At 41.2% G+C, this 14,392-nt stretch overlaps 1 protein-coding gene across 12 annotated transcripts; it reads right to left on the bottom strand.

The window, feature by feature from the left end:
• Window positions 1–447: 447 nt before the first annotated feature.
• Window positions 448–10,492, bottom strand: LOC148026067 (O-fucosyltransferase 7-like). 12 transcript variants are annotated; one of them, XR_015693179.1, is made up of 14 exons: window positions 9,228–10,491; window positions 8,994–9,110; window positions 8,063–8,121; window positions 6,831–6,897; window positions 6,657–6,743; window positions 6,386–6,474; window positions 4,286–4,466; window positions 4,074–4,202; window positions 3,857–3,990; window positions 3,463–3,676; window positions 2,175–2,359; window positions 1,589–1,684; window positions 760–1,085; window positions 448–660 (listed from the first exon to the last, which is right to left on the bottom strand). XR_015693179.1 is itself a non-coding variant. In XM_087693297.1 (14 exons), exons 2-14 carry the CDS (start codon window positions 9,417–9,419, stop codon window positions 911–913), a joined length of 1,725 nt encoding a protein of 574 aa, XP_087549423.1. In that variant the 5' UTR covers window positions 9,420–9,803; window positions 9,948–10,491; the 3' UTR covers window positions 705–910. The 12 variants fall into 12 exon arrangements, 11 of the variants coding, with proteins under 11 accessions (XP_087549423.1, XP_087549424.1, XP_087549425.1 ...); XM_087693297.1 differs by lacking the exon at window positions 448–660 and having other exon boundaries at window positions 705–1,085; window positions 9,228–9,803; window positions 9,948–10,491; XM_087693298.1 differs by lacking the exon at window positions 448–660 and having other exon boundaries at window positions 705–1,085; window positions 3,857–3,987; window positions 9,228–10,492.
• Between the last annotated feature and the right edge of the window lie 3,900 nt (window positions 10,493–14,392).

The raw sequence follows: 14,392 nt of genomic DNA, 5'->3' as shown, positions 1-14,392 counted from the left end.
CTCTCCTCTCTTGGTGTCAGGGTCATGTCTTGTGGTTGTTCTGTGTGTGTATATGAAGGGTGTAAAGGGAGGTTTAAATAGTTTTTAAGGGATGGGGTGGGGTGAGATCTTCATTAGGTTCTTTTGGTGGGCCATCTTTGGCCCTTCTAGAAATCCAATGTCATCAACTCCTTCCTTGGAAAACTAGAGGCACAATGGTCATGCAATCTTATGCGAATACCATATGACATCACTAGATACCCCTCAAGAACTATACTTTTGAGCCCTTGCTCTGCAAAACCAAAAAGAAGCAATGCTCCAGAACACGCCCAAGCACGCTTGATTTTGATCGTGGATTTCTCCTAGCTTTCGAGCAGTAGGGAAATGCACACATTATCATTTTGCACAGGCAGAAAATGCTGAGACTGCACGAGTCAAGAAATGCTCTTGGGAGTTTTGTGGGCTAACCGAGGTGGCATCAGATTGATTGAATGGCTCTCGTTTTTGGATTCAGAGTAACACCTATAAAAACACACAAAGACTAGCTGCGACAGATCTTCCTCCAAGTGTATATCTTACAAGTCAAGAAAGAGATTCAAAAGTTTGAACTCAACGGCACTGCAAAACCCTCAAACAGTACTGTGTCGTCCCCGTTCAAACTTGACTTCACGCATTGCAACTCTGTGAAGGACAAAAAGCCCTTCAACTTGTACAGCTTAGCCAAGTGAACCTTGAAAGAATGAATGAATTTAGATATGACCTAAGATTTACAGTCATCACCTGCATTTGCAACAGCAAGTGGATATTTCCTAGTGAATGTTTCAACTTCACTGCAGGCATAGCTTCGACCTGCAAGCCGATGATCGAGTCTTATGCGGCCTCAAGCTTCGGAATGATATTGCTGCATTTCCACTATTTGTATGCCTAACTCCTAAAACCGTTGAAGTGACTTCAAGCTCGGTTTCTCGGGGGCAGCCACACGAGTTGTCCTTTTCTGACACAGGCAATCTGGTAGCGGATTAGTATAGAAGGCCTCCTCCGTACGGAACCGCTCTCGGCCTTTGGTACCTGGAAAAGGGCCCTTCCTCTTCCTGGGAGCTCCTTGCCTGGACATACACACCCACAAGCTCATAAAAGCCAGGTCATGAAGTAAATTAAGTAGAGACTACTATCGTAGACTGTCTCTGTCTCTTGATCCCAGAGAGTACGTTCACACTTGAAATTACCTTTGAGCACGAATAAGAAACTCACCACCTGGTATAACCTGTTCTCGTGCATAAGGTACTAGGGCATCATTTGCAGATGTTTATGATCTTACATCTTAAATTTACTACTTTGCATCTTTATGGCAACTGTTTCGCATCTTTATGGCACATATTATAAAACAGTCTTAAGTCTCTGTTTTTAAAACCCACATTTGAAGATTAGTCCCAGAACAGTCCAATTCTGCCACTCTTGCTCCATACGCGAGTGAATATTGGAACTTTGGTTATTGCTATTATATGTGATGGTTTCTCGAGGAATTCAACCAACCACAGTTCGACAACACCCTAATATGGAGTAACACACCTTTACGAGTGTCCAGAAAAATGACAACAGTAATAATTACCGTTTACTGTGCATCTCTTTGACAGTAGAAGAAAATTCCTCGCCCTCCTTTAAAAGGCCTTGGTCAAGTTGATCAAATAGTGCAACAAGCTGCCTCCTGTGGAAACAAGCATTTCAATGACTCCCCTACAGCCAAAAATACAGAAACAACAAACTAGCCCGCACACACGTGGACACAAGATGATCATGATACATTACAATCTGGTATCTGGAGAAAATACAGAGGAAGCAGTAAAATTTCATTGTGCATAGCCTAGACTTGATTTAACAATGGCCAATTGACAAAAAAATCCATGAAGTAGGGAAAGATCTACTATGCATAAAAGAAGGCTCTAGCTATTATAAATTCCTGTACCCTAAACCTCGGCCACAAAACCATGAAGCAAATCCTAACCAAACCAAACACGTAGAACAAGAATAAGGATTATTTGTTGAAGGCAAACATCCCTAGCACAATTTTTTTTTGAGACCATTGGACTCCATATTCTCTTTCTATAAAGCTTTGAATTGTCTCACAATGCAAAATGAGCACAGAACAAGATGTGCATGCAAGTGACATGCAATCATACATGATACACTAGACACACCTATCAGGAATAATGGTTTTCCGATGCCCAAGGTACCGACGATGTCCCTCCACAGCACGGGCCATGTTTCCAGAGTAGGTTGGGACAAACACATCGCTTTCAACTGCAACAATGTAGTCAAGTGCTGCCATTTGGGACGCATGCCGAGTGAAAGGTGCAAGCTCTTCTGAGGTGGCAATTATTTCCTGGAAACACCACATTGATTCCTTAGGCCAATTAGCACCCACAAGTCCTTGCAGTTAGCTCTTGCAATTTACTGTGAAGAAAGACATAATATCGTCACATCATGAATATCTCAAAGCCACCCAGTTTGCACTCACTTTCTGCCCATTAAAATGTGATGCTATGAAAGTTGAATCCTCACAGGCAGTTATTTCTCATTAAATGAATAATGTCAAATGCCCCTCAGGCCCCCAGTGCCTTTCATTCATAGCATACACAACCTTTGTAAAAATCTTACAATGGGACTACTTTGCCTGGGACTTGCCGGATTATGTTTAGCATATAATGATTTGGAGCCATCATTGAATGCTCACAGGCAGTTATTTCTCCTTAACCCAATAATGTCAAATGCCCCTCAGGCTGGAGTTCCTTTCATTCATAACATACCCAACCTTTGTAAAAACCTTGCAATGGGACTACTTTGCCTGGGACTTGTCTGATTATGTTCAGCATTTAATGATTTGGACCCTCGTAGCAATTATTTACATTGGATCTATCTGATTATGAAAAGCATAAATGATTTATGCTCTAGGGAACCTTGTACCACCTGGATGCCCCTGGGGGCTCCCAAGTATGCACTCATGCAGGCATGTACCCATACTAATCTCCAAGTCTGTAATACACAGTCCATATATATGTTTCAGGAGATATTGAACACCTTCTCATTGCCAAATGGGCCAAGACACAGAATCTCAAATTTCAATTATGGTTAGGTGCTCTTAAAGGGATGGCACCACCTTCTGACTCCTAGTTACTTAGAAGTTAACAAATAGCATAACAAAATTGATCATCAACAACCAGACCAGGATTGTCTTTTTCACATCTAAACTTAAGCCTTCTTCAGAAGACACCATAGTTTTGAGCCACTAAAGCAGATCATATAACAAAAAAAGGGAATAATAATACAGATTAAACAAGCTATGCTGTTTCTGCCTTTGTAGTGTGCTAGAACCATGCAAAAAATTCAGTGCATGCAGTGTTTAACCATGCACAATGTTTTTCAGCCCCTTAAATATTATTGACAAAGATGATCTGCAAAAACTAAGAAGATGGGCAGGCACCTTACTTTGCTCATCAGGTTTGGAAAACGAGATTGAAGACCAGCTATGCTTCCATTACCACCATAAATTTCTCCAGCAGCAATGTAGATTCTTGTACTAGATGGAAAGCCAAGAGCTTGAAGAAAAATGCCCACCTCTCTTGGTGTGAGCGGGCAAAGTCCTTTCAACCTCTGTTCTGTAGAATTTATCAGCTTTACTTTCCAATGTGGGGTACTTTCTCTGCAGTAGAAATCAAAATAATGTACATCAAAAGCGTCCTTAAAGTGTTCATCATTCAAAAACTTACCTTACTCCACCAAGATAGCTGATCAGTATCAGTACCTGCAATCTTATAAATGATGCAATTCACAATAAAATAATATCATTTTTAGATTGTAACAATTGTAACTTTACACAGACCTAATAGTAGTGAGCTCCTCAGTCTCCCAATCTGAAAGACCGTATGTGCAGCCACTAAATGCCAACATATCCTTTTCGTAACGTAGATGTAAGGCAATGAATGGCCCATCTGACCTCATCCTCTCAACCAGCTTCTGCCCAAAACTTGTGTATTTAATATTGGGACACTAGTTTCAGAATAGGCCTTAGCATTTAACGTTACAAATGCTAGATCTACCTTTCCCAGTGCTTCAATTGGAGGAGCAAAACGGAGTGCATCATAATGTACTCGGCAGCGCAGTTTCTGGACGTCCAGTGGTAAATCGTTGTTAGCAAGTCTCGAATCTGACTTTGCAGCACGAATCACCTGCATCTTTTACATTCAACAATCGTTCCAGAACAGAGGATTCTACAAAAGCAATCGATCCATTCAAAATAAAATATAACCACCTTATAGTCATCCCAAAGCTTTGCTATCTCGTCTTGATAGTACTTGATGCCTGACCAGCTTCTGAACTGTTTGTGAGCCTTTGGGGCTGAGGAAAATTCTTTGGGAAGCTTCTTAATAACAGGAACATCATTCTCTAGTGACTTAATAAAATACTCCTCATCAAACACATCTGAAAAATTGCTGCAGCAAAGACCGCATTCTGTTATGTATCACACAGCAACTGCTCCTCCTTTGGAATAAGCTTCTTACCTTTGACAACTATATCTCAAAAAATGTTTCAGCTAGACATTGAAGCATTGCACATAGTGACTGTTGTGTGACATGATGTGAGACATTTGTGGCATGTAGCCCAAATACATAATTAATCCTTCACATAAACATCGTTTCTAAACTTATCATGTAATCCACCACAACCCCTGGAATGGAATAGAACCTCATAACTATCACATCGTTGTCTACAATACATTCATGTCCTCACTTTGTGAAATTGAACATTCAAGAGGCACCCTCTGACAGAGCACAATACACTTATTAAATTCTATAAACGCAACAACCAGGAATCAGAAGATGACAGCAAACTTCAAAGATAGGAACCATGAGCAAAAAGAAACTCATCCTGATGCACATATATTCATTTCATTGCTTCTACGTCATCAGATCTCCTTTCTGTTGCAATTATAATCCTGATGCACATATATTCATTTCATTGCTTCTACGTCATCAGATCTCCTTTCTGTTGCAATTATAATCATCTAGATTGAAACTTACTACCCTTATAATATCATGAAAGGCTGATTACATAGATGCAACTATGTCAAGTGACATGATCAAAAAGCAGATCATCATGAATGCAAGATATTTGTTTCATCAGTTTTCACAAAACTGGGGAAGCTGCTAGGACAATCACACAGTCTGTACAATCAGTGAGCCTGAAAAACAGAATTAATACCACACATTCCCAGGACGCTGTTTCAAGACAACAAAGTAACTCTTTGAATGCAAGAAACCTATTTAAGCACTCAGCACTGTTGCATGGATGCAGCATTAAGTACAGGATGTTGGGTAACATTTCAAGGTTGATAGGTTCCAGTCCAGGTGATTATATTGAAGTATTTATCAAGCTCCTAACAATGAGCTCTTTAAACTCTTCCCAACCATATGCTCAGTAATGTAGCATGCATAATGGATATAGAAAGTACCACAACCACACACACAAGCAGATCTAGTAACCTGCCTAAAATATGACAAGCTCAGAGAGCATAGTTGCATCCAATACCAACTGATTACTTTAAGCATATGATCCTCATCTACAGCCACCACCAATCTTCAGCACATTAACCATCCTGTGGCAATACTGCAAACTTGGTCCAGGTGTTACTTTGACAAGCATTCACCACCCTGACTTTCAAAGGGAAAGAGCATCTCCTCCAGACACTTGCTACTGATTTGAGTTAGTTTGTTAGAACGTGTCCCTTGTGCAAAACTACTGAGTTCGTTGAAACATGCCTTTAAAGGAAAATCAAGGGACGCTTCAAAAAGTTCACCACCACTAGACCTCGAACTGAGTTTTTAGAACAGCTTTCACACAACATTATTCCTATTTGGACTGTTTTACCTACTTGGCATTGACTTCTCAATCTGTTTTTACCTACTTGGTTTTGACTTCTGCACGCTAAATGTGAATGTTCTCCTCATGCTCAAAACTCCATTTCTCCTCCCAAACTCACCATGGGACTCTTTACAACTTGCCACTACATGTAAGATGCTCTATTCACACTCAAAGCTCCAATTCCCCTTCCCAAGTTCTCCATGAGACTCTTTGTACTTGCACCCTCCTATGCTACCCCATAGGAAGGCTAACACGTCTGAGTTAGCACACACATACAAATCAAACTGCATTGGCAACTAAGTGCCACAGCAGAAATACAGGCATTCTCCTTGCATGCTAATTAGCTAAGCTGGAGCCACCAACTATACAAAAAGCACTTGTGTACATCCTGACCAAACAAATGAGCACCCAAGGAAGGTCCTGGCATTTACTGCTCTGAATAAGAAATGCAAGCTCCAGATTCTCTTTACGGCTGGAGTGTCGAATTTACCTAGAATCTTGCCAGAAAGATCGCTTGTCCAGTTCTGGAACAACAAGTGTTGCATTAATTATGCGTGCCACTGCCACCATATCACAGATCTGCGGGACCAGCAACAGGCATTCAGTGGACTAGAAAACACCTACAGCAACCACATGCTGGCTGCATAAATAAATTTCATAAAGAACAATCTTGTAGAACACCTTGCCATGTTCACTGTACTGTAGTGGTTGTAGTGCAAGGATGTTATAGAGCAACGAATACAAAGAGTCATCACACTTACCCCTGCCCGCATCTGGTTCAAGCCACCATTGGCATGCACAACCAAATAGCCCCTTGAAGGCTTCAGTCCTGCACATTTAATATAAAGCTACACTTCAAGGCAAAAATTATAGATTTACAGGGATTCCAACAGAAAGACTTAAGGATAAGAATAAGCCGAAAGTCTGAGACCAACCCTTGTAAGATTTCCCAGGAGTAACACAAGGTTCGAATCCCCGATTTGGTGGAGGTTTCCAAAGCTTCTTGAATCCCGCCATTCACCAAATAATCCAACTGTCAAGTCTAAGGCAATGCAGACATACCAATGCATAACTTTTGAGATGCAGTCTAAAACACCAGATAATAGCTATCATGAAACTCTTTTATCAGGAGTCACAAGATTCCTGATAGATGCAAGCAACCACATGACCAATTATCAAAACATGATCAATTTACCTAACAACACTCAAGCTTGAGCACCCAATGAGCAAGCGTTGAGCTTCTTAGCACACACCCTTCACCTGACCATTAGTCCACATGTCTCAGGGGACAAATACTGATCAGCCTTCTGATGGCAAAATTCTATGAGGAATCATGAGACTCAAGAGGGAGCTAAGATCACAGGTTTCAGTTAAAGAATTGCTAAAAGCAGGGCTATCAAAGTAGATTCCTGCAAGCCACAAAGCACAAGATCGAAGGCACAAAAGGGTGTGTATCTTCAAACAGCTTGTGGAGTCACTAATGCAAAGGGCATAGTGCTCCAGAAGATAAGCAATTGAAAGTGAAATGGAACAGAGAATAAACAGCAAATATATTGTCCAATTTCGCATGCATAGGCATCAACATGGCTCAAGGCAAGCTCAGAAATGTCATAAAGGTCAAACATGAGTTACTGGAGAACTTACAAGGCTCAAGCAACAGCAACACTTGAACAGCACCCACAAACAGATTGCTCGGTAATAAGGCCAGACAAACTCACTTTAATAACAAGGGCAGGTTTCATTGCAACATGAGCATTGCAAGCACTTCACGTTGTCAACCAAAACAGGCACAATGTCACAATTGCTTGGCCTCATACTTCAATCGATGTTTATCATACTTACCTCCAGATTCCCAAACTCAGTATGCATGTGACGAAGGCCACATTTCTTGAGACACGAGCAAGAACACAAATGCACATAATCAGAACCTAGGGTAGCATGTTACCGAGACATTCTCTATTGTTTCAACATATCCTTTTCTGTTCCTTGAATCTTTTTGGTATCAGCAAGCTTGAAACTGGAACAAGGCTTCAGGTAATTATAAGACTTGTCACACATTCAAGATACATCTTGTAGTCGGTTTAGTGGGTAAACCCCAAAACGCTCTGAGATTTCAACCTGAATATATGGAATTTTATGACTAGCAAGCGACCTCTATGTGACATACCCCTCAAGTTGATCTTCTGCATAAAGGCTGTCTGCTGGTGGGCCTATAGCAATCCGTTCCTGGAATCAAAGAGGTTGATGCTAGTTTTCATGTTCAATCCAACTGGGTATCAAATACACTTGGCTGCATCAGCCAGTTCACCTAAACTTACAATATCTATATTCCTTCTCAACAGAATAATTGGAATTTCATCATCAATCTTTCAAAAGGCTCGTGTGCTAGTTGCTATGGACTATGTCAATCCAAATGGGTATCGAATCCAATCTCAGCCACCTGACTCAAACTTATAATATTTAGGTTCATTCTCAACAGGACTATTGGACTTTCATCATTGTAATTTGAAAAGGCTCGTGCAAGGAACAGGGCATGCATTCCTTGAACTAAAAAGCAATGAATGAGAAAAAAGGAAAGACCAATGAAAATTGAGCTGCTTAGTGATGGCCACTCTACTACGCAGCAACTAAAGGAGTTCCCTCTAGAAAGTTAAAGATGCAGTTTATTGCCACATATACTAAACTTTAGTCTACAATACAATGAAGGAGTTCCTTCACAATCTTGTAAGAGATTGTACATCATACGTGACAGGAGAATGTCTTAGCCGACAACTATTAAAGCCTGTCTCTGGTGGTAACTAGCATGATGATTATGACCGTTGCGCTTGTTGTTGCGGGTGCTACCCAAAAGTACTGAATTTGGAAGTGTATTGTCTTCCTAACCTAATGTCGGATAATTTGTAAGGACCTGATATCATAATACATCGGTGACCTTGTGATTGGATGTTTTAGTTATTGAACCAAAAAAAAAAAGGGTGGGAACGGGGGACCAAAATCTAAGAGCTGATAGGAAAAGGAGATCAATTCTTGTCATTAATATGAAGGATTCCCAAATGAAGAACTCTGATCGACTTGAAGATTGGCAGATGTGTAGCTACCATTTTAAAGTCTGATGACTCTGCCTTTTGTCTGGATTGCACAACTCTAGACAAGTGAGGTGGCGGTAGCATCTCCTGAGTCCAACGGAGACCATCAATTCTTCCAATATCTCCTTGCTGCATAGCAAACAAAAATTATTTATTGCATTACTGGGCGTAGACTGCCTAGATTGTCACAAAACAGACTTGAATCGCCGAAATTTTTCTTTAAAAAACGCAACATAGAACTAATACCTTATTAAGTTTGTATGGCTCAGAGTACATGCCATGAGACCTGAAGATAGTAAGAAGTGCTGGAAATAGCAGAGTGGACAGCAAGGCGGCCAATGTCACACCTAGAAAGCCGATGATCCAAACCAAACGGAACCAGAACCCTCCCGGTCTTACTCTCTTGCGGCACAACTGAACGGGCGCATGTCGCTGCATGCTGCCTGTATCTCTAATCTACTCGAGGAAAGACTGCGTGCAAGAAATAATGTCGCAACCGCGTGAGGCTTCCTCAACAACCGTTAAAACACCAGGTCATCTGAGTACGGAGTGTGGCAGCAACAAGATATCGTCAACAGTTGATTGAAAAATCAAGGAGGTTCAGCAGCCTTCGGTCCCAAGCGCGACTGGCCAATCACCAAAATGTTCATCAAATTTGCAACTGTAGCAATGGCCCCGGCTCTAGTATGTAGAGGTGATCCCAGACCTGCCAATGTGGAAGAGCATTCCTCCATGCTAGCTTCTTGGAATATTACTCCCTTTTCCATCAAGCTTTTGAGGGCGTGAAGCAGGAATGGTGTCCATGCCGCTTCTTGCGAGCTCCTGACCTCAAGGCAGTAAAAAAAGAGATGATGTTGCCACTGTACGCCAGAGTTGCTTACTCCTGGGATGAAAATGGTGGTATCGCGTCTAGTGGGGATCAAAGAACTTTAAGTGTGCAGCCGTTGGCTATGGGAGATGCGGTACCTTTTAGAACGTCGTGGACTTTGTCTGTTGTTTGAAGCAAGATGAAGCCAAAAGATTGAAGGAGCACTACCCCAGCTCAATCGTTTCGTGCATTAAGTTGTTCAATTATGGGTGTCATTATGCACAAGGAAACCGCACAGACCTCGCCTCCCCTTCACGCTTGTCTGAGGCTTGAACCAAAAAGAGAAAAAATCCTCTGACAGCAACGCCTACCTATGTGCAAGTGCGCCCCGGAATTCCAGAGGTTTCCTATTTCTTTTTGCTCCGGAGGGAAGCCGTTACGGAGTCATAAGTAGAGCTTTTGATGAACTGCATCTGTAGCTTGATCGGAGGCAAGACACAATGGCATCTGCATCTTTTTCTTCCTGGAGTAGCAGTAGATACCCACTAGAGACGTATTGTGTTTATTCGATCGCGTGAAGTGATAGACAGCTCCTTGGTAATTACGGGGCTATGGTACTTTTTGACAATGAGAGGAAAGTAGCTGGCTATGGCGTTACTGTGCATTTAGGGTTTCAATGTTGAGAGAGAGAGAGGAGAGAGAAAGGGAGAAGTAAGCCTGAAAGAGCAGACCATCTTCTTGGCCTTTCCAACGTAACCGACACGTGGCAATCGGAAAGGCGTCCCCCGGTCACGACGCCCGAGTGATCTCCACTCATTGCGCGCCACGTTGGCTGACCCAGCTGAGTGGCGCGCCATGTGATCGTGACCCGCACAACTTTTTGCTGCTTCTTTTCTCCGAACAATGATGGATTTTCGTGTAAACCTGACCTTTTGGAGCAGATTTACACCGAAGCATTCTTCCTTTGCATCCAAGCGCCTTCACACGCGTTGCTCACGACTCATGTGGCCGCCCATCGCGTCTGCGTTCTGTCTATCGGAACTGGGAACGACAAGCTATCAATGTCACGTTTTTTTTTTAAATAAATAAATACGACTATCTCAGTTGTGATATTTTGTGATTGGGCTTATCCCAAATTCCAATATTTCCACCTCCAAGACGTAAAGAAGGCACCATAGGCCCACAAAACCGCTCAATCACAGGTTCTGAAATTGAGGGTCCTGGGTGGTTATATGCTTTTCTAGCCCTGCACAATCGGGGCAATGTAAAAAATCATCTGTGCTGTACTTTACACAATTTGTGGACAGCTCCGGTACGAAAAGTTGGTTGGCCCACTAATTTGAGCTCAGGAGTGTGAGGGCAGTGGCAACTTGCAAGGGTCCAAATCTTGTCAAATGAGATTCTCACTTTGTTAGGGGTAAAAGTACCTATGCTTACGTCGCGACTCGCTCTATGTTTTATCCTTGACCGCACACCTATACCCTGTAAGTAAGGGACGTCCATCAATGTCATTTTATTCTTTATTTTTACAGTGATTATTAGAGTTTCCACATCTTGTCTCTCTCTCTCTTACTCTCTTGCTCCATCCATCATAGCTCGCATCTCTCTTGCTTCCGCTTCCTCATGTTTCCGCTCGGGCTTCACCCTTCAATTGATATCAAAGCCTACTATTCAAGGAGTTTCTTCATCATTCACCTCAACCCGTGTGTCAAAGCTTTAACTCAAGGTTTAATGGCAACCATGGCTTCTTCACCCCGAGGTACACATTAAGTCTTTGGCTACTCCAAGGCTTTCGCGGCTTATTTCGAGACTTCAAAGAGGTGCTTGGGCATTGCTTGAGGGTCTACTATGGTCAATACCCTATGGAAGAGAGCTGGAAACAACCTATTATTTTTTATGCATTTTGTGGGCTGCTTCATGCATGTCACACTTGGTTTAGTTTAGCCATTGTTTGCTCAAAAGAGGTAGGCACTTAGCACACTCCTTGGTAATCATTCCGGCATTGTTCGGCATCATTTGAAAATTTATTATCAATGTTGTTGTGATGTTCTTTTGGTGTCCAAATGTTATGATTATGCTTTGGGATGCTACTTGGATTATTTAGTACTTGATTAGCTTAGTTTCACAAATATTCATTGATGTAATAATAGTTTGGGTAGCAAGCTATTAAAGGAACGCTTTATGCATTTGAAGTCTACATACTCTACGGGTATGCCATTTGAATATAATAATGCTTGGACCCAGATATGATTATGGGATGCTTCGGGACTTGGTTTTGAGCTACATTTGATGTCTTCAAGCTTTGGCTACATGCTTCAATGATTGGCATTTTATGTATTTGAAGACTTATTGGGTTTTATACTCCCAGATGTATTGGCTAATGTCTTTGGATACTTGAATATTATGTACTTGTTGTATTAAGCCTTGCATTGCACTTTTACACTCGAGATACACTTCAGTGGATATGCCTTTGAGATATTTGCATTTACTTTGCTATATTGCATTAGAGCTTTGGATTTTCTATGCGATTGAGCTTGGTCTAATGAGGCAGTGGGACTCTTGTCTTATGTACATGCTCTCATGGATGCCCTTGGATGTTGTTATACCTACTAGTGGGTTGATTTGATTTACATCCTTTGGACACCAACACTTACCTCCATCACTAGGATTCAATGATATATATGTTTTTTGGTTATGTGAGTTTCATTACTCTCTCCTCATTCAATTGTGTATTTGATGGATCTCTGCACTTGATCTTGATATCTCGTACATACATGATACTTATGCCTACATTGGTTATTGGCTCCCTTAAGTTTATGACAGACTTCAGTATTGGTTGTATGCCTATTCATTGCTAGTTACTTTTACATATCTTGATTGCTACCTAGATATTCCTGACAATGGGAGCTTCATATTTCTTAATTATTTATTCACAATGGTCTTGGTCATGCAATAGCATTTATTATAAGAGTGTTGTAATTACAAATTTTTGAATTGTCTAGGAGAGAAGACATTGTACTTTGGTACTTTATTGCTTGTAGTTGGTGGAGAACTTTATACTTCGGTATTCCCTCTTGTTTTGGCCAAGCATTGAGGATGTTTTGCAATCATTTACAGCAACTCGTTCACTTGGATTTCTGGTGCACAGATCAGATGCTATATGCTTACGTAGTGAGCGCCGGAAGGTCCCCAAGAATAAAAGAACTCTACTTTTTGCACAAAACTCAAGGTAGAAAGCATGCATGATATGAACAGGAGACCAATTAGGTGCAATCTCCCCCCATACCTTGTGTGAGCAAGCCACAAAGCATGTATTTTATGTATTAATCATCTTCAAGCTCAAATAATAGCCCAAATTACAAAATAGCACGCTTTTGGCTTTTGAGTTTGCTTTAGTGCCAAATAGAAATAAAGCTAATGGGCGGGCGCCCAAAGAGTCAGGCATACCCAATACAATGTCCAAATACAAATATCATAATCGTGCGCCCATGCGCATACAAAAATAATAAATAAATATCCAACGCCTTAATAAATAGGCGCGACAAAATATAGGCACCATGCCTAAGGTATGCGCCCATCAAAATATAAGTGATAACTTGAATACACGCTATCCTCCAATGCTTTCCTCCGCCACTGCTGCTATCTCTACACATCAACTGAAGCATTCACAATCATTAGTAAAATAATACAATTAGACCGACAAAAGTGAATGCCTAGTAGTCTTCAGCTATATAAATAAATCAACTGGTTAGAAATCAATCTTAACCTTAATTTATCACGAGTGCGCACTCTAAACTCATAAATGTTATTAATTTAATATGTATTTTGCGGAATCACCCGCTATGGAATCACCCATGTACACACTAAATTAACGAAACGCCCGAAAAGGATAGGCGTCCCCATCGACTTCTCGCACAAAGAACCCACTTTGTGTATAAGCCCCGGTCAACAAAGTTTACGGAATCCACCGTAAAACCTCATGGAATCCACCGTGGCACGGAATCCACCATGAAATATGCCTCTTGGCATCATACCCCCGGGGTGGGATAGTAAGTGTCCTCAATTGCTATTAGCTCAATGTGGAGCTAACAGAGTGGGGAAAGCATTTAAATCTTTAGCGTACATCCATTGGGCCTCTTCAACAGGATGGTTTTTAAACTTGACCAAATATCTAGAATATGTACGGCCAGTTCTAGTGGTCATAAAGTCAGTATCTATGATAGCTTCACGCTCAAGGATTTCAGTCTCTTCATCTAACAAAGGTGGGTTTTCATAAACAGGGTGTACAGGTAATTGGCCTCTAAAGGGTCATATTAAACTAATGTGAAAGGTGTTGTGAATTTTCCAATGTGGTGGTAGTTCTAACTTAAATGCATTGTCATTGATTTTGTGAATGATCTTGAATGGTCCATAGAATCTAGGTGCTAATTTCACAACTGGGTGTTTATCTACACTTTGTAATTTACGTTTTTCTATTCTTAACCAAACATAGTCATCAACTTTGAAATTCATGGCCTGTCTTTTCTTATTGGCTTGTTTTGTATATGATTGCTGGGCTTTGGCAATCATGTCTTTAACCTCATCAAAAATAGTAGCGTGCATG

This window comes from Lygodium microphyllum, chromosome 14, assembly GCF_053477565.2.
Source record: "Lygodium microphyllum isolate KBCC chromosome 14, Lygodium_microphyllum_v1.1.10, whole genome shotgun sequence".
NCBI classification, from domain to species: domain Eukaryota; kingdom Viridiplantae; phylum Streptophyta; class Polypodiopsida; order Schizaeales; family Lygodiaceae; genus Lygodium; species Lygodium microphyllum.
This window is presented reverse-complemented; position numbering and strand designations above follow the sequence as displayed.